This window comes from Balaenoptera physalus, assembly GCF_965194825.1.
Source record: "Balaenoptera physalus genome assembly, chromosome: 6".
Lineage (NCBI taxonomy): Eukaryota > Metazoa > Chordata > Mammalia > Artiodactyla > Balaenopteridae > Balaenoptera > Balaenoptera physalus.
This window is the reverse complement of record NC_138885.1, coordinates 37,266,144-37,290,562: the sequence shown is the minus strand read 5'-3', so window position 1 is coordinate 37,290,562 and position 24,419 is coordinate 37,266,144. Positions and strand designations below refer to the sequence as shown.

Sequence of the window (24,419 nt, the reverse complement as noted above, 5' to 3'; positions counted from 1 at the left end):
ATGTGTGTTCTTTTTTTTTTTAATTAATTAATTAATTTTATTTTATTTATTTATTTTTTGGCTACGTTGGGTCTTCATTGCTGTGTGCAGGCTTTCTCTAGTTGCGGCGAGTGGGGGCTACTCTTCATTGCAGTGCGCAGGCTTCTCATTGTGGTGGCTTCTCTTGTTGCGGACCACGGGCTCTAGGCATGTGGGCTTCAGTAGTTGTGGCACACGGGCTTAGCTGCTCTGCAGCATGTGGAATCTTCCCGGACCAGGGCTCGAACCGGTGTCCCCTGCATTGGCAGGCGGATTCTTAGCTACTGTGCCACCAGGGAAGTCCCTACACCTCCACTTTGAGTCCCATACTCATTCCCAGTTGCTGCTATAAAAAGGCACCCTGGGGTTGAATAGGAGACCCAATGATCTCCCATTTTTGTTTTTATTTATTGCAATTTCCTATTTGAGATTTGTTCTCTTTCTTTCTCTCTCTCTGAATATGTATATATATGAATATATACAGGAATATGTATATATGTATATATATAATATGTATATTTACAAAATTTGTTACTTTCAAGTGACCTTACAGAAAGACAACATTAGAGAAATTGCTGCTTCAGCATTTTGTTATTGAAAAAGATTAAACAGGGAGGAAAAATTACTGTCAGTCCCTGTACACAGTGTCTGCTTGTCTGAGAGGGGACAGAAGACACCTAGGATTACCTTTGATCTAACCGAATATTTCATTCACCACACTGATTATTTTTCACCCTTAAGGCCTTAAATAAGAATCTGGATTATATGGGACGCCTTTCCTTGCCCAGCCCCACGCATAACTCTCTGAAGCAGATTCTCTGCAGTTATGGTTCAGCGTCACATTCCCTCTTCCATTCTTTGCAGCAGGGAAAATGTAAGGGTTAAGGGAGCGAAACACAGAGTGTTCTGGAAAAGCCACATATGTTTTCTCGTTATTCCTTATTATTGGCGTGCATATAGGTTTTGTGACAGTTCATCAGTCCAAAGCAGTTACCCAAAATAAAGCTGAAGTCTATCAGAACTGGGGTGGAAAAATTGGCTTCTGTTTCTTCTAGTAATAAACCAGCTTTTGATAATTCAACACCATTTTCAGTCCAAGAAATACAAATCATTTACTTTAACCATTGCCACATTTCCCTTCACTTTTCAGACTCTATTGAATCCACTCAAAGAGAACAGAAGAATAGCAACACTTCCAATTTGTGAATAAATCCCAATCAGTGGAGTTCCTAACATTTGATCAGAGAACATGGGATATATGGAACATAGATTCTGAGTATATAATCATTTTGATTAACTTAATACTTCCTTGAATACTTAACCACACCTGAGTTTTGTTTTGTTTTTTTCCACTTGCAGACCAGCGAAGTAAATACAGCCATCAATGCTGTGTGCTATTCCCTTGTCTTTTCACTTTGATTAGTTTTTGGTGTACTTATGTGTAAGGTGGAGGTAGTAAAATTCTTTGCCGTGCCTTCTTCATAGATTGTCATGATGATCAGCTGAGATTATGAATGAAAGCTCTTTAAAAAGTAAAACTACAAACAACATAAATATAAGATGGTATTGTATTATTGTTGTTATTATTTATTATTTTGGAGACAGTTGCTTAAAATGAATCTTTAGAATTCTTAGTAGACTAATTATTGTCAGAAAAACCTAAAATTTTCTCATTTCCAGAGTTGGTTGCCACTACAATGTTGAGATGTTTTCATATTCTCTATAAAATGAAATGAAATCAGTATTTTGTTATTATAACAAAATTTACATTTTAATGAACTGAATATATCTAGTATTGTTTATAGACCTTGGGTTTGTTTTAACCGTAGTTAATCCTGGAGAAGAATTACCTCACATTTGTAAAGCTGGAGAATTTCGCTGCAAAAACAGACACTGTATCCAAGTTCGGTGGAAATGTGATGGCGATGATGACTGTCTAGATGGAAGTGATGAAGATTCAGTCAGTTGCTGTATGTTCTCCTTCAAGTTATGTTAAAACTTTCTGAGTCTTTGAGTGTGTGAACTATCAAAGCAGTTTGGGAAAATCTAAAAATACCATTGATGCAGATTGAACTTAGTTTTTTTTTTTTTTTTTCAGTCATCCTTTTGTATAGAGATTAGACCTCAGATTATCTCCTTTGCATAGTTTTAAAGCACAGTTTTTCTCATCCTTCCCCATCTTTGAATATTACCATTTTGCTTGCTCCAGAAATTCTCTTCTTTCCTATTTTGTGCTGTCAGCGCCACCGTACCATTGTTAGAAGGTTGCTATAGGAGACCCTTTGGATCTCTGAATTTAAAGATGTGGAAAATCAATTTAAACTCCCCCAAGGCAGAATTACTCGTACAGAAGGTCACGATCCACTCCATTGCTCCTTGGCAACAGAGCCTTGAAGATGATCCAAGGAAACAGACGTGGGTTTGGAATATGTTATTACCTAACTTCACTGGCTCAGTACATAGTAGGAAACACATAGGGACACTCAGACTATTAAAGAAATTAAAGGTTTGATTTTTCTCCCCTTTAGCTTCTATTTAGTTGTTTATCATTTGCTGTAATAGGAATAGTTTCATATTTCTGGTAGGGATGAAGAAATGTCCTACAAATATGGAAGGAAAACAATTTGAGAAGCAGATTAAGTAAACTTTTGAAAATACATTTGATAAGAATCACTACCTGAATGGTTTTGAGAGATATGAAATATTTTTATATGAAGAGAGGTATGTGACAGACATTTATCTTTTGTCTTTTGATTTGACTTATATATATTATTTTTAAAAGAAAATGATTTTTTTTTCAGTTAATGACATTTTTTCAGTTAAAGTGGCTAAACTAATTGAGAGTTAATTGGCAACCCTCCATTTTCCTTTTTATTTCAATCAAGAATATAAAAATAAAGTTTTAAAGATTCCTTGTTAAGAATGAACAAAATTGGTTTGAGCATCTATAGCATACAATTTGGGGACAAAATTCCAAGAATATGGACTTTTAAAAAATATTTCCAAATTGTATAAAAATACATAGTACATAAATTGTAATTAATACATAAATCTAATACTACTTTCTCTTAATTTCCAAACATGCACTCTGACTTCAACATTGTGAACTTCTTATTTTCAATCCTATTACTATCTATTCTCTATAAAGTGTGCCACAAATAAAATGTTAAGTACTAAATTGATACAATTAGCCAAAAATTTTGGAGTGGGAGGAGCATTTCATCTAAGGGTAGATTTTTTTTCCTACTTTTTAACACAAACAATGTATTATTTATTTATTTATTTATTTATTAATAGATCTTTATTGGAGTATAATTGCTTCACAATACTGTGCTAGTTCCTGTTGTACACCAAAGTGAATCAGCTATACATATACATATGTCCCCATATCCCCTCCCTCTTGAGCCTCCCTCCCACCCTCCCTATCCCACACATCTAGGTCATCGCAAAACACCCAGCTGATCTCCGTGTGCTATGCTGCTGCTTCCCACTAGCTGACTGTTTTACATTCGGTAGTGTATATATGTCGATGCTACTCTCACTTCGCCCCAGCTTCCCCCTTCATTAGATTAATTGCCTCATTCCTCATGACTCACAATGTTTATTCGTGGTTACAGTGGATGCTCCCTGCGTATCAGCTCCCTGCATAGTCACAGAGTGCATGAGTAGAGCACACATATTTCATCACAGTATTTAGGAATTTATCCTATAGGTCCCTGTTCTGTGTGATTGTTCTTTTCACCAACTCATAAAGAAACTCATCTCCTCTATGAGTATAGGGGGCATTACTACTGTTAACTGTAATATTAAAATTCCTAGTCAATATTTTTTTTCTTTCATTATTTTCATCACATCACCCAAACCTACACCATGTACTTTTCCTGGTGTCTTCTACTTTATGTATAGTCCATATTCAATTCTATCAATAAATCTCATCTCTTTTACCTCTTAAGTAATTAATTTTTTATCCTTACCTCATCTAAATCTTCACTGCATAAATTAGGCTCCTACCTGAGATGAATGCAGTGGATGTCCTGCTGTTACTCCTACCACTATTCTTCCCTTAACTAAAAAGCCCACTTTCCATGCCACTCTCTCTCGTTGTCACAGCATATATACACTACCAAACATAAAATAGATAGCTAGTGGGAAGCAGCCGCATAGCACAGGGAGATCAGCTCGGTGCTTTGTGACCACCTAGAGGAGTGGGATAGGGAGGATGGGAGGGAGGGAGACGCAAGAGGGAAGAGATATGGGAACCTATGTATATGTATAACTGATTCACTTTGTTATAAATCAGAAACTAACACACCATTGTAAAGCAATTATACTCCAATAAAGATGTTAAAAAGAAAAAAAGCCCACTTTCCACATTGCTTCCAGAGTGGTATTTGTAGAATGAAATTTAATCTTGTCATTTCAATAACTGCATAACCAACAAGATAAATTCTAAAATCTATTGACTCCACAGAAAGTACTTCATGTTGTGTCTCACATTTACATTTTTAGCTTTAAATGTCTGTCATGTATCCACTTAGCCTCTTTGTCCTTGTCATGTTGAACTATATGTAAATCTCTAAAAAATGTCCTTCTCTTTCTTCTGTGATATTGCATTGTCTGTTCCCAGTTATGGAGTTCACCGTAGTTTACCATTACCTCCATAGAGAAGTCATTTTTGAACACCAAATATCTCCTTCTCGATACAGCCCAGTTGAGTTAAACATCTCTTGGATATTCTCTTATTATGGTAGTTGCCAAACCATATTGCAATTTTATGCTTACTTATTTGATGCATCTAATAGATGAGAAGACTTCCTGAGGAGACACACTATGACGTAGCATCTTTTTAGTCTCAGAGTCTAGAACAGCAACTAGCATGTGGATGGATGAATGGCTGAATACATGGGGCAATGGAAAACTAAATATCTCTGGCCATCTCCCAGCAGTATGGTGTCTTCTTTAAACATTGCTGTGATTCTGAGCAGCATTAGATTCCTGGGGTTCCATGGTTAATATTTCAGCACTGCATAATTCATTTCAGGGGGTTATTTTTTATTGTAAGTACTCATAAGCTTCGACCTTGAATTCTGTTATCATTTTACCTCTCAACTCCAAATCACAAGACAATGGATTGTGTTCGGTCCTCCTTTTTAACCTCCCATTTATAACACTGTGAGAATTGCAAAGGTCTTTGATCAAGCTTCACTGAAGTGCTTATGCATAATGTTAATACTTTAAAATGTTGACCCTCTAATATATTGGATGACTTTTATCCTCCTGAGCAGCTATTCTTGCTAAAGTCCCTGAAGTGAGTAGAAAATATTAATCATGCTCAAATACCAGAAAACATAAGGCCCTTTCCTCCTGTTTATTTATTTATTTTTTACTATGTATGAATAAAAACTTCCAAAAAGTGATAAAACCACTTTATCACTAAGGCTACTTTAAATAAATAGTGTTTTGTAGAAACTGAGTAGAAAGGAATACATTTTCTATGCAATAGCATGATAAAATGGCTATTTTTCAAATTCTAAATAAAACTAGTACCAACATTTATTTTTATCATACAGAAGTGCAACTACTGGGCACAAGGAAAATTACTTCAGAAAGAATGTTGAAGTTATGAAACAAATACTGAAGTCATGCCAATTCAGTTAGGAATTTAGCCTCCAGAAAGCAGGACAAATAATCACAGGAGGTTAACTTTAAAATGGCCTCCTGTTGTGCTTAGATATTGGAGATTTAATCCTTAGCTGTGCTCAGCTTCCCATATGAGGGTTGGTCATGTCCTCAGTATATTTTGTGGCTGCATGTTTATTTGTTTATATTAGGGGAAAAGACTCATGATGATTATTTTTGTTATTAAAATTATTCAGGATCTTATATTTAACATCAACTCCAGGTCACAAGTGATGCATTTTTATTTTTCGAATTTTCTTTCCGGTCCCAGAAAACATTGAGCAAAACATAACAAAATTAGGCTTATTTAATGTTTCAAGAAGTGGATGTGCAGTTTAAAAAAAAAAAACACAAATATTTTTGATATGTGATTAAATTATTTGACACATACTTGTTGCATTCCACATTAAAATTTGAGGTTAATTTTCAATGTTTTCGGTAAAAAATCTGAAGTTCAATCTCCTATTGTGATAAGTGACGGGAAAAGAGACTTAACGGATGTAGCTGGTTTTACTGAAGACATGAAAAATGAGTATATTCCCTTTTATCTGAACTTTAATTCCTTGATATTTTCTGTAAAACTACATTTTAACAGAGCCTAGAGTATTATTATTTTGTATAAAATATGAGACAGTGAATGACAGAAGATATAGATTAGTTGTACTATAATATTATAATTACCATAAAATTTCCATGACTATTCCTTAAAATAATCATAATTTTATCCAGTTTTAAATTGTTCAACTTACTTCTCCTCTCCTCCCTGCCTCACCCCAGTCAATCATAGCTGTCCTGATGATCAGTTTAAATGCAAGAATAATCGCTGTATCCCCAAAAGATGGCTTTGTGATGGAACTAATGATTGTGGAAGTAATGAAGATGAATCCAGTCAGACTTGCGCAGGTAAATGTTTGCTTGGATATATACATAAATCTCCTCCAAAGTTAGTCTCCATAAAAATGCAGGTCAATGCCTTGAACTAAGCTGACTTTCCTAGTGCTGATGATCTGATTTTTGCAGTAGTAAATGAATTCAGAGTTTGATGCCACAAAGGCTAGAATACAAATTATCTTCTACTTCATCTTTGGGTATGATTCTGCTTTCCAAAGTAATTTGGCACTTTATCTATTCATATGAGTTGACTGTTGATACACTACTTGGACAAGACTTGTCCCTGCTAAATCTTACTTGGCAATGGAGGAAGAAGTTCGTGAGTATACTGTGATGTAGGCCCTCTCACATGAAGAACTACTTTTTATTTTTAAACCTTGAAAAAATAATTTATGTATTTTATTTAGTCTGCTGTAGAATACATCTGTAAATTGTTTTCTGTTCCTGGCATATTATTTATGTGGGATAGTTGTTTTCTTGTTTTTTTTATAAAGTCCCAAGACCACTAAGCCTATTTATATTTCCATATAATTTATCCCATTGCAGTAAATCTTTGAATCCCTAGCTACATTCTCATTCTATGTGATTTTTAAAGGAGGATTAGGGATTGACTAGCTAGTTATAGTAGTAAAAGTGAAAATGCTATGTATAGGAGCCAATAAAACAATCAGTCCTAATTAGTAAGATTTCTAAGCCACTCCAGGCCTTCAGTCCACTAGAAAATAGAACGCCACTTGCTTGCACCTTAAGTGCCACTTTAAGTGACGGCTGCTGAGTTTGCCACTAACTACTAGGTCTTCTTGTCAGTATATTTATGATAGCTATTATGGTCACTGCACACCTTTACAAATTGAATAAAATGAGCAAAGAGAAAAATAAATATGGCTTTTAGCTTTGAAAACTATGTTGTCATGTTACAATGTATTTCCCTTTTGTTTTACCAAAATGAATAGGTCATATAGCTCATTATATTGGAAAAATACGGCAAATTCATTAGATAATTTCCCTGGCTGGGCCATTTCTATACATTTCTAGTTATAGGTGCGTACATGGATATGTATCCTAGATAAATTATTTCCCATAAGGGGATTATTTTGTAATTTACTTCACTATCCTGTAGCCTTTGGCATTGTGACTACTTTATATCTAAAAGAATATCATTTCCTACCAGAAGCCAATTTTCTATTATGTTTCTTTGGGATTTATCCTTCATGGATCTACTAATTTGATAAATATTTATCACAGCACTGGGGACAGAATGAGGAAAAATACGTAATACCTTTCTTTAAGAAGCTAAGAGCTAAGGTGAGGGGAAAGACATGTAAACAGGCCATTCCCATGCAGCATTCAAAGTGCTAAGTTGACCCTCAAATGGGAGCATGTAAAGGAACAACTAATTAGTCTTTGGCTATCTTGGAAGGCCTCCTGAAGGAGGGGATGTCTAAGCTAAGCCTTACCAAAAAAAAGCTGAGGAAAAATGACTAAATAACAGTTCAAGTTATTTAATTAGAAAAAATAATCTGATAAAACCACGTGTTAACAAGATTGTGGTAAAAAAAGAATCATCATACATTCTTGGTGTATAAATTGATTTTCTACATTGTAAAGCAATTTGGCCAAATCCAATAAATGTGAAGATGTGCATACCTTCAAGTCGATAATCCTATTTCTAGGTTTATACTCCAATACCTATGCACATAGAGATGAGAATAAGAATTTCATTGCTTTAACACTGGTAATAGTGGGAAATTAAAACAAGCCAAATGCCCATTACAGGAGAAAGGAAATATATACATGTATCTCCATATATGCACATGTATATACATATGTATATTCACTGTTATATTCACACAATAGTATGTTATTCATAATTAAAATGAAAAATTAGAACTCAAATATCAACAGGAATTAATTTTAACAACATTAACCAAAAAAGTTGCAGAATATAAACAATTCAGTGCCATTCATATGAAATATGAAAATACAAAAGAGTTCTATATGTGCTTATTGATTTACAAATGTATAAAAATAGGAATAAAATAGGTATGGAAATGAAAAAAAGAAAAATTAGGATAGCAGTTACCTTTCTAAAAGAGAGAGGGAAATGTGATTGGGAAAGATTACACAGAGGACTTCAAATGTAACTATAATACATAATTTTTTAAATAAAAAATCTGTAGCAAATATAGTAAAATATTAAGATTTGATAGAGCTATATGATGACAAACAGGTATTAATAATATCATTCCCGATACTTTTCTAGATGATAGAAATATTTTACTGAAAGAACAATGAGTGATTGATGAGCATAGATCGTGGCGGGTGAGGTGAAGTCCGTAGAGGGTGGAGGGTTGGAAAGTGTGCCTGGAAGGGAAACGGCATATGCAAAGCGGGCAGAACAGAGCTAATAGGCAGGGCTTGGGAGTTGTTCTCCATCAACAACAAAATGTTTTTGCCTACTTTTGAGGGAGACCCAGAGGACAAAGATGAGAAGTACTTAGATTTGAAATTTTTTTTTTCCCCATAGTAATCATGATGATCTGTGGCTTCAAGCCTAGGCTATTTCAATCTGGCTTTTTTCCCACAGCATAGAACTCTGGTTTGATTACATGATATTTGTTCTTCTCATATCCCCCCACAAATTTTAACTAAATTCAAACTAGACAGATAGGATTGCATTAAGAAAACCTGGTGTATTAAAAAACATCAGACTTTTTTACACGAGAAACTGAAGAGTATATTTTTATATGACATAGGTTTTGTTTAAATGGAATGCTTCGATTAAAATACAGCACAGGTAAAGTTTAGGAACAATGTGTTAAGCTCTGTTCTTCTCCCCCTCCTTGTTGTTCCTGTGCATTGTGGGATTTCTCACTGATACATGACTGCAGGGGAAGCATAATTAGTGATGGGTAGAAAAAATTCACATTGTGACAGTGAATTTCTGATTCACTGCTAAATAAACAATTCCACTGAGGAGGTGTAAATTTCCTCCTCATTAAAGCAGCATTTGCTACAAAATTAGAGTCCTTTGGGGCTGCTCTGCTAATCTCACCTCCAAACTAACTCAGAGCTGATGGGGACAAGAACTGAGAAAGTAAAGGTTGTGTCTTCTTGATACAAATCTAGTGATTAAAAGGTGATAATTTAGTCAATCTGATTATATCATATAGACAGTACTTGTAGATTTATGGAATGAAGCATCTTTCTTATCTGAAATCAGTTAAATTTGCCTGGTAAACTAAGCAGATCATTTTCTCCATGATTAGAAAAGACAATGAATTCATATATTTTATAATAAGCCAGTAAATACTCTTAGAAATAAGGGGTCATAAAAGTTGTTCAAGCATCTGAGTTAATGAAGTGACACACAAATTCCTATCCCATAACAATGTGAGGTAGGTCATACATGATGTGAGATAGGTTTCTAGGAATCCTTTCTCATTCTTCTCTCTAATCAGCATAGCAGTCCTGATGAAAGAAGACCATCTGAGAAAACTTGCTAGAGTTAAACCCGAATGACTAGGAGACTGATATAAGGACATTGAACAGAAAAACATTGTATTGGAAATTTTAATATACTCTTACTATGGGTCAATTAGAGTTTAATGGAGATGAAAATATATAATAATATCTTTTTTTTAAAGCAAGAAACAAGAAAGACTGAAGGAATAAAATAGGTAGGAAATGAGGGAGGAAAGGAGAGATATAGGAAAGAAAGAAATGTAGTGAGAACAAAAGAAACAAGAAAGGGAGGGAAAGAAGGAAAGAGGAAGGAGGGAGGGAGGAAGGAAGGAAGGAAGAGGGAGAGACGGAAGAAAGACAGGAGGAAGAATTGAAAAGAAAACTGTCTTATTAAAGTTCTCTTAAAACTCAAAAGGTAAAAAGTATTTGCTGCAACCAGTGAAATGATACAGAGACATGTAAGAAAAAAATTAATAATCTGTCTCGTAGCTCTATGCCCTCCCCTTCCCACCAAGTAAACCAAAGCCAACATCTTCACGCTTCTATAGCCTAATGCAAATATATACTTATTTTTTTCCAAGTAGGCATGGTTTTGTTAAAATTACCTAGGAACTTTGTTGATTTAGCCTAAATGTTAGAGTAATTTAGCAGAAAATCCATAGGGTTAACAAAATAAAATAATACAGGAATATTGAACCCTACTTTAAAATTTCAACATTGAAAACTTCAGAATCATATGTGTTTGTTGGGCTCCTCAAAGTCTGTTCATCTAAAGTAACTTATTTGTAAAAAGGGAAAAATCAGATATTACATAAAATATTTTAGATTCAGGACCCTTATCCACATAATCAAAGCAAAATGCATACTGTAACAATTTTCCTGGTCTTTCTAATTATAGACACTGAGAGTAGAAACACTATATCCAATGTAATATAACAAATCAAGCCAGAAATGTTTCATTTGTTTTCCTCAAGTAATCTTTTAAATATTCACCAAAATAGGTATACATCTTTACATAGCAAGTACACTTTTCTTAAAGGAAATAACTAGTATATGACTTTTAAGAAATTATTTTAAATCACCTCTGAAACCCTAAGTTATGGAAACCCATTCTACTGTGTTCAGATGACTTTGAACCATACTCTATTTTATACCAACCATCAGTATTAAAGTTCACAGGGTGTTTTGATGAAATAGGAACACATCCTTCTGATTCTCAAGCCCAGGAAAACAGAGGACATCTATAAACTAAGCAATGTTCTCTAATCATAGCCACAGGAACTCAGACCCTAATTGTTCCTCAACTGTCCAATCTTTATCTCACCCAAATATTGATAGGTCTGAGTGTCCCCTTCCCAACATTTCCCACTCCTTCCTTTGGTCCAATAAAAAGGAGTGCTGGTTTACTGATAACTCAGGAAAACAGGTTTGTAGCTCAGAGTGACAGAAGGAAAAAAAAAAAAGAAAATCAAACATTTAAAAATAACTAAGTATGTGATTTGCAGAGACGTGGAAGGACCTAGAGATTGTCATACAGAGTGAAGTAAGTCAGAAAGAGAAAAACAAATATCATATATTAATGCATGTATGTGGAATCTAGAAAAATGGTATAGATTATCTTATCTGCAAAGCAGAAATAGAGTCACAGATATAGAGAACAAACATACGAATACCAAGGGGGAAAGTGGGGGGGGGGATGAATTGGGAGATTGGGATTGACATATATACACTACTATGTATAAAATAGATAACTAATGAGAACCTACTGCATAGCACAGGGAACTCTACTAGGTGCTCTGTGGTGACCTAAATGGTAAGGAAATCCAAAAAAGAGGGGATATATGTATACATATGGCTGATTCACTTTGTTGTACAGCAGAAACTGACACAGCAGTGTAAAGCAACTATACTCCAAAAAAATAAATAAATAAAAAATAAAAAGAAGTATGTGACAAACTAACACCCGGGAGAAGAATTAGGGAGGCTATCTAGGCTCTCATGTTTTCAAAAGTTGATCTGATCATAATAGAAAAAGGCAATCAAACCCCTTGTAGAACATAACCCCTTTACTGAATAATTTTAAAGCACTGCTTTAGGCTACTGGAGAAAGCAGGGTTCCCTGTGTGTGTTCATTGAAACCCTTAAGAGAGCCCAAAGCAAAGTTCATTAGTATACTTTGATTAAAAAGTCATACATTTTTATATAACTGTGCTTAAAAGTAAGTTTTAAAAAATCCATTTTAAGGCTAAATGTATGTTTTAGAAAATGTTTTCTGCATTGTTGATCCATACTTGAAATAATTTGGAGATCAAGAAATAAATGCATTGAAAATGTTAGAGGACAAAGACAATTCTGACCCCATAATTGGAAACCAGTTACCCTGATAGCTCCAAATCCTTCCTCCTGCATTGCAGCAAGTTTCTTGATTTATTGGCAAAGGCTTTGCAAAATTATTTTTTGTTAATTAAAAGTTGGATGAAATTTAATTCAGCCATATATTCATAAGCATGTGCTGGGCAAAAATTGTAAAATAATGAATTCATAGCTTCGTTTATGGAAGTGTGTGAGGATTTCAGAATATCTTGTCACTTAGCATTCATTTTAATTGAAGGGCAAAGCATGTGAACTTTAGAAAAGGCAGGCAAGCTGGCATTACCAAAAATTTAATAAAGGTTTATTTTAAAAATATGTAATAGAACAATGTAACATCTTATGTGTAAAAGGGTTATTGCATGATCTATTTTATCCTTAATGTTGTTCAAAAGGCCTCTAAATTTATTCTTTGTACATTAATTGATCATTTTAGCCAGAACATGCCAGGTGGACCAGTTTTCTTGTGGAAATGGGCGCTGCGTTCCCAGAGCATGGCTGTGTGACCGGGAAGACGACTGTGGGGACCAGACCGACGAAATAGCATCTTGTGGTAAGTTGCGAGTGAAACATGCTGTTAGTGGAGATGGTGTCAAACAGAAGATTCTATCACTATAATCTCTCTTAAAAGGCTATTTATTTCTCTATAAATACAAGTTGACAAGGCAGAAGATCTGTTACTTTTTATTACTGCCTTTTGGGCCTGAGTGTGTACTTGAATGATCACTGCAGAGTACGTCCCATTCATGAGGCAGTAACCATATCCTCGGCTAAAATAAATGGATCCAAACATTGCAGATTTTAGTAGGAGGTGGTTATTATTAGGCTAACAGGACATTCTCAAATGTTCATTATTAATCTTATGTCTATAATGATCAAATTTTTCAAACTGAATAGCTCATAAAGTGACATTTGGAGTAAATGAGGAGAGCATGTTTCTTGTTTGTATGCATATGTTACACTCTTGGAGCAATAAACTATACAGGCTGAGAATACATAGTTGGTAAACCATTTGTTTCATTTCTATAGAGTCATATAATTCTGAAGGACAAAATTTTTATTAGTTTAAAACGTTTTTGTTAATAACAAAATTCCTAACCCCTTTCCACTGATTCTCCTACTTTTGAAAACAATAAATATTTATTATTACATAAAGTTGCAAATTACCCCCATTTGTACCCATGTATCAGTAGGTTGTATCATCATTTGTCTCAGTAATGTATAGTGAAACATAGTAAAGGAATGAACCAGGTTTTCTAAGACTTGTACTTTATTTCAGGCATGGCTATGGATTTTTTAAATTACTATGGGGAAACATAAATTAGACATGCGTAGCACATTTATTAAAATAGAATACAATTGGGTATATATTTTTAATAATTTGACCCCATGTTATAATATTTCTAACAGCAGGGAAATAAGAAGACATTTTTGTAACCCTTCAATTTAAATGGCTCTATTAAGGGCATGCATTCTCTGTTTACCTAAAATTTTATTTTTTAAATGTTTTTTTATACTAGACTAAGTCCCTGTAGACATTTGAGTTTATAGCCTCTGATAAAGTAAAGATAAAGTATTACTAATTGGCAGTTGACATTGTAAAGAAGATAGTAGAGGTGTTGCAAAAAAAAAAAAAAAGCAATAGAGAATCACACAATTAATTGTACATTTTACATGTAGAATTTCCAAAGCCTGTGATTGAACAGTGTATCCTCTCTCCTTTCCAATGTCCAGACCAATCATGTGGCTGGGTCTGCTTCTAGACAGCTCTATTTTTTAGAAAACCTTAAATGCTTTTCTGTTCTTAGTATCTCCATCCAGAGTATACCAGAAAGGTAATGAGAAACCTGAAAACATTAAATACAGAGAAACCCTGGAATCAAAGTCCCAAGTCAGATAAGAAATGCCATGAAAACAATATAGACTAGGAAAATACATAATGAGCTCTTTAGAGAATTTTGATTAAGACTTTGAGCTGACTTATTTTGAGTAACAGGTCTAGAGTAAGACTTTTGTCTTTATTTTAATGATAACTTAATTGAATCAAAGGAGAAAAAAATTACCCTAAAATTTCAATAATAATAAAAATAATTATACCAGAAAACTAACATAATTTTCATGAGGTGAGGGGAAAAAAGGGTCAGAGGGAGTCCAGACACATACTTTCCTACTGAATCTTTACAACAAATCTATTAGAAACATATTACTGTCCACACTTTACAGTTAAGGGAATCAAAACTTAGAGACATGAATAACATGCATGAGATCACAAAACTAATAAATAGCAGGACCAAACCATGAATCCAAGTGTGCTTGAAACTAAAACTCAGCCATTTCAGGTTGACCTTGTTTGGGAGCCAAGGACAGGGTGCAAATAGGGGGCAGATAATGCCATTATATTATACATATCCATAAATATCTTATTTAAATGCACATCCACCTATAGTGAGTTTTATTCATTGGTGTGTTGGTAAATCTTTCGACATCTCCTAGTGGAGAGGAGCCCTGATCTAGTGTTTGCCTATTTTTGTGGTGTAAATACTCCCACCCATGCCAATATCAAGTTGCCAACGTGACTCTCTGAATGTAGAATTGGGAAAAGATGTGCATACCAATATACAGTATTTCTGTGGTACAGATAAAATTGACACAAATAACTTCAAAAGCAAAATAATTAGAAAATTATGAACCTTGGGTATTAATTACCCTTGTTTTCAACGTTATTTAATTATAAATTTATATTTATTATTATTATTTAAAATAATGGCCATGTGCTTAACAACTGACTCATAGAATCCTTGAAAATTTAAGAGTCAGCTCTGCAAGCTGGTACAAGATGCCTCCAGTACACCACAGGATATGTACACATCATGAAATTTAGTTGTCAAATAGTATAGTTCTGAAATACAGAAATTTTAGAGAATGTCAGTAAACCACATGGGTTAGTCTCAGTACTGTTTCTTCTTTACAACATAAGAAACATGTTTCTCTCCAAACATGTTCCTCTCTTTCATAACATACGTTTATCTCTCAGATTGTCATTTTAACTCAAAATCTATGTCAGTAGAGAAGCTGATAGTGAAGCTCTGGTAGACACAGTCTCACTTTTAAAGTTGTAAGGGAGAATGGCCTGAATTTCTGTCATAACAGAAATTATCTCTGCACTGAATACAGAATCACAAAAAACAATTGTAAATTGTTTAATTCACTGCATTTATAAAAAACCAGTCACTCTACTTGGCAATAATCCAGAAGTAAATATAGATTTAGCTAATTTTCAGTTCTATTAAGCATCATGGTAAAATTTGGACTGATCATATTTCGCTTTTCCTTTTGGTGTTAGCCGAGTTCCCATAGATTTAATCCAACTAGAAGGCTCTGCAATCTTTTTTTTTTTTTTATACTTCAGCTCCATGAACCACCTCTGTTATGTTTAAAAACTACTGTTGACACTGAAAAGAATATTAAAATTTGGCTTTAAAAACATGAGAAACCTATGATTAGAAATGTTTCTGGTAGTAATTAGGAGCTGAAGGTACTGTAACGGAGGGTCAAATTTTCAGTGGAATTCACTGTCACCTGTTTGCAAACCTAATTCATTCTACTTGCATTTGCCTTTGTAAAATAATTGCACATTTTAGGTTGAGATTTTATGTGGGCAAACACATAATTAGGAAGGCCCTTGAGTATTCTCTCTTAATCTTTAAACAATCTTTTAACTTTTTTAGTAGGTTACCTGTGCAGAAAGGAGAATCTATAATTTGATGGTGCAAATGAAAGAGGAAATGTTAAAATTGTGAAGCTTGTCTTAGAAGTATGTCAAGGAACTAAATGGTCAATCTCATTTCAAGGATAGGATTTAGCACTGGTTCTCAACTTTAGTTGTCAATTAATGAATCACTTGAGAAGCTTTAAAATCACCTGCCCATGCCTTACCCCAGGCTCCTTAAATAAGAATCTCTGGGGATAGGACCCAAGAATCAGTATTTTTAGTGCTTACCAAGTGGTATGAATAGGCACTCACGTTCAAGTACCTTTAAGGCACCAGTTATCACCCTTGAGCAAGCATGGAATCTCTGGAGGGCTCATTAAAAAACAGAATGCTGGGCCCCATTTCCAGAGTCTCTGATCCAGTAGGTCTTGGGTGGTGCCTAAGAACTTAACATTTCTTACAAATTTCTAGTTGATGTAGATACTCGTGCTGCTAGTCCGGAGACCACACTTTAGGAACCACTGACTTAAGGGAACCACCATTCATATTTGATTTTATCTAACATACACTTGATGACATAATTATGTTTATACATGCAGAATTAATTTATGATGGGAGCAATTATCCAGACAAATGTCATTCCCATCTCCAAATTACAGCATTAAATATAAGAGACATGATTAAATAAAAGAATATTTCAAACAAACTTGCACTTTTGCCCCTTGGACAATTTATAATCAAAAACAGTATAGCTGTTTATTTTAAAATTTAGTTTAACAATCTTTGGGTTGTTCTATCTTCCAGGTATCTCCATATAGCTTACATTTATTATTATTTTTTAATAAATATGTCTTGATGTGAGTTGGTAACTTCTGATCTGTTCAAAAGATTTAACTTTGGAAAATACCTAAAGTTTATTAACAGATTGAAAGATAATTCAATGGGGTATAAATAAAAATCCACTAAGATTTGCAGAGTTAATATTATTCCATCTTATGGATCTTTTATCTTTGAAGATAGTAGAATTCTGTCTCATGTACTTGGAATCTTACCTTTAAGTGTACTTGTAATTTTACTCTACGTAATTAAGGAGCAAAGAATATCAGAAAGAGAATTGGCAAGTATCAGACACAAACAGAAGAGAGAGAGAGAGCTATCAAAAAGAAATCATTTCCTGGTTAAATCAGTATAAATTGTATCAAAGATATTTTCAACTATATTATTAGAAAAACAAAGTTCCTGATTTTAAGTATAGTATTATTATTTGTTTAATTACAAATATTACAAAGAAAAAACTGGATATGTGTGTAACAATTTTAATTAATGGGAATTATTAACCCAGTGGAGTATTGATAAAATATAATAATTGTCAGGAGCTGCTTTGCCATTCTATAGTAGCATCCTGGCAGACCCAGTGACTCTGGTAACTTTTCGTTTCTATAAGTTGGTTCAACCCATTTTAAAACTCCAGTATTATATCTTAGTCAAAGCTTTCTCCTCCCCGTTGCCAGCTATACTTGAGGTTCTAGGACCTTGGATGAGAGGGAATGTGTTCTGCTTTTTCACTGTCTACTTCTCCTCTCTTCGCTAGCCTTAGCTCTTCAGGAAGAGGGGAAAGCTGGAGGAGACAGGTAACATCTTTTTAAGTAGGTCTAGTGATAATCTTCTCTCTGCTTCTCTGCATGTCATAGCCCTCTGACACATCAAAAATGTAGCTCTCTTGAGAGGCTCTTATGTGAGATTTTCTGAGAGACCCGAGGTCTCACCCCTCCTGAGGTGTCACCCCTCTTCAGAGTTCCTTGAACTTTCTCTTTTTTCTCTGTTTTCTCTTCTTTTCCCTTCTTCAGAGTTCCCTCACATCTAGACCTAGATCTCTTTTATCCCCATCACAGATGGTATAGCTCATAGTCTTAAGTTGCTAGAATTCCCTTTGCTTGGTGGGCATCTTCTTGGTTGCATTACCAATATGACAGAAGAAGTTTTGCTATCTTTTGCTGGGTCCACTTTTTTTTTCATCTCCCAAATGCGAGCAGGCTGCTCTCCTAATGACCCATCTCTTAGACCTGCCACCACTGTGCATTTTTTTTTCTTCTTCTCTAGACAGGGTAAAATGGTTAGTCTACCTCTTGAGCAAATACAATCAGTTCTCTTATACACCCCAAAATTGTCATGAATGATTCTCATGGAGTCTCTCATGAAGCTACACAGCCTGAATCTGTAACCTTGTCCACAGGATCACTCTTTAGATAACCAAAGGCACCATGATGTCAACCTAGACTTTCTCTTTTCTAAGTTAAACACAACGCTTCCTTCAAATTTTCTTACACGAACATTTGCGGGCTCTTTCCCTACCCATTGCCCTATTATGCATATGCTTGGATTTTTTAATGACCTTAGTAAAATTAATGCCCTAAAACAGGCAGTTGATGTACAGAGTTTCAGTTTTGCAAGGTGAAAAATTCTAGAGATCTGTTGCACAGCAATGTGAATGTAATTATCACTATATAGTTAACACTACTGAACTGTATACATAAAAACGGTTAAAATGGTAAATTTTATGTGTTTTTACTGCAATTTTTTAAAAAAGTCATGGCCTAGAATTGAACAGGAACATAGTATCTCATATGTGGTATTTTTACAACAGATTATAGTGGGCTTATTACCTTCAGTAATATAGATTCTAGGCTTCTGTTAAGGTAGTCTTAGATGGCAGCCTTATCATGTAACTCACATGTTGAGCTCCCAGTCAATTAAAATATCTAAGCTTTTCATATAGACTAGATCACTCATTTTGGGCACTTCTAATATTTACATTTCAAAATTCTTTTAAGTTTTATTTTGATAGTCTTCTGATTCTTCCTTACCTACATATTTTAAAATATGTGCATGGGTGAGGTCCTTTCCATTTCATACTGTCACTCTTAGACCTCCCTTCTCTGATGACTCTTAACCCTTCATCCAATTTTGTAATTTTGAATCCGTAATACTAATGATGTCTTCCAGTTTTGTGTAATTCAAAGATTTGATAAGCATAACTTTTAAGGCTGTAACCAAATCATGGTGACAAAGACATGAACCTTTTGGAAAGCAATTAAAAACATCCTGGGGAAAACTGATCCAATAATTAAAACTCTGTGAATACAATTTTTAGTCAAGTACTCATCCACTTAAATTTACTGTCATCTCATCTTGCATGCATGATACTTTCATTTATCATGACAAGACTTCTCAAAAAGTTTGCTAAAAAGACAGGAACACTCTGTTTATAGAATTCTCATGATATATACTTACCTGAAAACTGTATCAGCAAATAATTAAAGTTAGTTTGACATGAGTTAATTTTATTTTACTCATGAGAAAACAGTCTCTTTAAAAATGCTGACAAAAAAATGTTTTAACAAATTCAGTCTAAAATTATAGTCAGAGATATGTGTAAACTTCACCTTCTGTAGTTCGCAAATTTTCACTCATTTTTGGAATTGGGACGATATTATTTACCATTTTCCAGTTTTCATTCCTCTTTCCCATCTTCCACTTATTTCAAAAAGGCTGTCAATATTCTGAGATTAAAAATGTTTGATGTTTTATTACTTGTTTGATAACTTATCTCAATATGACAATAACCATTTTTAGAAATTAGGTATTATATTTTTCTCATTTCTTGGGCTTAGAGCTTTAATTTCCTCTCATTTTTGTTTGTTCTTTACTCTCCAATCTGGCAATAATTACTTTTATTAAAATGATGAAAACCAAAGAAATGGAAAAGTTCTTTTCCTGCCTGTGTCCTTCAAATGTATGCTTTGTATCCCAGATGGTCTTGTTCTGTTTTTTTCTTGTTCCATACATTTATATTTAAACATTCTTATTATTTTTGTTTAGAAATGGTATGCAAGCTTCTGTTAAGTTGTCTTCCTGTTATTATTAGGTATGCGACATGCTTTTGGATTTGTCTCAGCTTATGATTCCCTTTTTTGCACATACTTGACTAATAAGGCTCTGTATGCAGAAAAGGGGGAGGAGGTTAAGCAAACCTTGATGGAGTATATTGAAAGCCACAGGCAGAAATAATTAAAAACAGCTTTTAGTTCCTTGACCTAACTCAACATTTCCCCAAATTCTTGCTTGAGAATATGAATCACCTTGGGTACATATTACTGATAAAGATCCCCAGGTTTCTACCTGCCTTCCGCAAAGATTCCCCATTCAATAGGTCTTGCATAGAGTTCAGGAATCTGTATTTTGGGAAAATCACCTCATGTGATTCTTATCCCAAGACAAGACTGGAGAATATAAACTCTGTTATTTCAAATTCTCTACAAATAAGAATTTGTTAGTGCTACTGCAATGAATTATCACAAACATAATGGCTTAAAACAACAGAAATTTATTCTCTCACAACTTTGGAGGCCAGAAGTCCAAAATCAAGGTGTCAGCAGAGCCCCCTTTCAAGGGAATCCTTTCTTGCCTCTTTCAACTTCTGTTGGCTCCTGGCTCTCCTTGGCTGTTCCAGCATAACTCTAATCTCTTGTCTCCATCTTCACAGAGATTCTTCCCTGTCTCTTTCTCTTTCTCCTATAAGGACACCAGTCATTGGATTTAGGTCCCAGCCTTAATCTAGGATGATCTCATCTCAAGATCCTTAATTACATGTGCAAAGACCCTATTTCTAAATAAGGTCACAATCATATGTTCTAGGGTTTAGGATTGGACATATCTTTTTGATCCATACAATTCAGTCCACTACATCTGGGGAGCTTTATTATGCCCTATACCACCAATTGAATTTTAATGGGGGCTCAGGTATAGGTAGTTTTAAAAGCTGAACAGGTAATTCTAATATGCATCCAGGTTTCTGAAATACCCTCCTAATAACTATTAATTTAGTCCCTGCCTCCTGGTTAACTTCTCACCAAATCCCTCTATAATATTCCTCCAATCCTCAAATTCTCTTGCTTTTCCTTTGTATCTAGAGCTCTGCACTAACAGAAGTAATTTGCTGGCTCACTAGCCACTGGGCAATAATAATTATAACCGCTTCTATGGTGCTGACAGAAACACAGGCCTTTAAATTTCTGTCAAAAGTAAACATGAATTCTTCAGCTGTTTCAGCAGCATTGATTTCCTCATTGGTTATACACACACTGTATATATATACACACATATATATGCACACACATATACGCATATACTCAAACATATATATAAATGTATAATCAGAATCAAACGAGATAATATATGCAAAATCTAGATAGTACTTGGTATCTAGTATCTAGTAGTCATCCGGTAGAAGATTATAGATTTCTTTTTTTCTTCCTTTCAAATAATTTTCTATTCTCAAATGAGAATAGATAGATAGATAGATAGATAGATAGATAGATAGATAGATAGATATTCTCAAATGGAAATATATATTTTCAACTGGAGTTGAAGTTGGCCCAATTGAAATTAGTTCAGAAAATAGCAATATTTCCAAATCCTTATTTTCTAATATTAAATTTAGTGTTTTGAAAGATGTCAGATTGAAGTCCTATATTGATCCAGGAAACATAATTTCTATCATGCTGAGTTGGCATTCTGCAAACAGAAAGCTGTGTACATATGCCAATATTTGAATCACAAGTTGCTGTTCATTGCTATGATGAGATCTTTTCTAGCATTTGAGCAGATCATAGGTGACTGAAGTTGGGACCCTACCCCAGGGTACTCTGCCAGAAAGCAGTCAGGATGTAACTTCTGTGAGTCCTCCTGAGACAGCATCCTTTTCAGAGCCAGCATCCTTTTCAGAGCCAGCATCCTTTCAGAGCCTCCTGAGCCAGCATCCTTTTCAGAGCCTCATCCTTTTCAGAGCCAGCATCCTTTTCAGAACCTCAGCATCCTTTCAGAGCCTCCTGAGCCAGCATCCCTTTCAGAGCCTCATCCTTTATTGATCTGCTCTCCAAATATTGTGACATCAGCTTTTCTGTTCTCTAGAGTTCACCAAGTCAGGTGTTCTCACCTACTATGTTCTAGATGCCTGGGTCATAAGAGAAGACAAAAGGCAGAGTTTCTGTTACAGGTTAGGGGAGAGAAGAAAAAAAAAAACATACCTCAATCAGCAAAAAGACAAAATAATTAAAAACTATGACAAGTGCTATGAAAGAAATAAGAAGCTAATGACATTTTTACCTGATGTGCTTATGTGTGAATTTTCTAAATATTGATGCATTTTTATTAGCAAAACTTTATACATATCCTCTTCTTTAATATGTATAAATTCTTACACAGGAGAACTGTGTCCTTATATGGTACTGAAATTCTAGGTTCAATATATGTCCATAATCTAGTCCATCTCTATCACTGTTTTGTATATAACTACATATATTTGTGTGTGTGTGTAGACACACATTTAGCTTTAAAAACTCAGATAATATATAAAACAAAGAAAACCTAGTAGTTACTTTACCTCGCCCTTTTCACCAACTCCAGTGGCAACCATTTTTAACTCTTAGCCAAGTTTTCTGGTTACTATTTCCATTTTTTCAGTAAAATGTTTAACCACTATTTATTGATTTCCCAAAATTATACTTGTCTTTTGGCTTCCTCTTAACTAGAATATTCTGTAAGTTAGTTTTAAATTAAAGCTGTACAAGTAAATTAAAGTTGTACAACTTTAGAAAATAATGTGTTGTCATAATAATATAAGAAGTTGTTACCTCATGATGTAGTTAAAAACAATGAGAAACTATATTGAGAGAGTGGGAAAGGGAAAGTGTGGAGTACTAAAAGAAAGTAAAATTCTCATTTTTAATAAAGACATTTAGAATGGTATATAATTTTCAAAATTTGATTAGTAAAATATTGCTTATTAGTCAGCTTCCATAAATATATGGACGACTATATATCAATCATTTGTGATTTTCTTCAGTTTTAATAAAAATGATTATAATGTAATTGTTGCATGAGAAAAAGTCTGGTATAATATTTCTTCTTCGGAAACTATTGAGACTTGCTTCATGGCCTGGGAATTTATCGTTTTTGTAGAATTCCCTTGTGAACAGAAGAAAAATGTGTATTTTTTGTAGGTTGCTGTAGATTTCTTTTGACATATAGATGGATAGACAGACTGATAGATGGTTAGATGATATTACTCAAACTTATTATTTTAATATTCTCTGTATCTTTATTTATATTTTTTCCTGTTTAAGGATAACTTAAAAAATAAAAGCTAATTTCTCTGAAATGTTTTTTCTTTTACATGTAAAATGGCAATAATAAAAACTATCTCATAGTAGTAGTTTTATAGTCATGAGGATTAAATAGGAACCACATATAACACCAAATACAGTGTTTGGGTAGTTAATTGTACCACTCTTCCATTGGTTAGTTTGTAGTACTAATTCCCCTTTTTCCTTAATTCCATGCACTGATTAACATCAGTTCTATAAGACGATTTAAAATATGGGTTTACATATCATATAGACTTACATAAACTATGAATTTAAAATGATTTACAATTATGTACCTTGCTAAAAGTTTAAAATGTATATTTGAATATTAGCAATAGGAATAGATATATATAATTTCATATATAAATAGTCATATATGTAGGTACAATAAAATATTTGGACCCCTGACTAATTCTTTTGGTAGTCAGCTAACAAATAAGGACAAGGACACTGGTTACTGTAAATGTACACTAGTATAGATAGATAGATAGATATAGATGTAGATATGTAAGACATCAAGCATTAGTATTGCCGCTTTACTCCTGGATTTAACTCCTGTAATTCCCAAGAGAATGGGAACTTTTCCCATTGAGTGCACTTTTTTCTCTGTTATATTTAGTGGTTTTTATGTTTTCTGTGTCAGAAAACATTTTTTGAAATGTGCTAGTTCCAGTTATCTTCTTTGTTGTGCACATAATGACCCCGTGATTTCTCATTTGCAATCAGAATCTGCGACTATGAATCTCAATGACAATTTGATTGCCTGGTGACTTTTATATTGTGTGTGTGTGTGTGTGTGTCTTTTTAAGGTGGGGGGGCGTCTGTAAATAGAATGAGCAAGAGTGCGCTCTTAGAAACCATTTATAATCATACCTTAAACCAGTATTGATGTAATAACCAAGGTTGTCTATTCTTGGAGATATCACACTTATTTGTATGATACATTTGGAGTGTCATTTGCTTCTCTTTCCCTTGAGTGTGTTACTTTTTTTTTTTTTAATTTTTATTGGAGTATAGTTGATTTAAAATGTTGTGTTAGTTTCAGGTGTACAGCAAAGTAAATCAGTTACACATATACA

General features: G+C 34.1%; 1 protein-coding gene across 1 annotated transcript in view; it reads left to right on the top strand.

Annotated features, from left to right (window-relative positions):
* Nucleotides 1-24,419, top strand: part of LRP1B (LDL receptor related protein 1B) — a 1,885,740-nt gene that overhangs the window by 1,112,373 nt on the left and 748,948 nt on the right. The window contains exons 17-19 of the mRNA XM_082465229.1: nt 1,848-1,988; nt 6,475-6,600; nt 12,860-12,976. Of these exons, the coding sequence (XP_082321355.1) occupies nt 1,848-1,988; nt 6,475-6,600; nt 12,860-12,976 (384 nt within the window). The remainder of the gene's footprint in view (nt 1-1,847; nt 1,989-6,474; nt 6,601-12,859; nt 12,977-24,419) is intronic.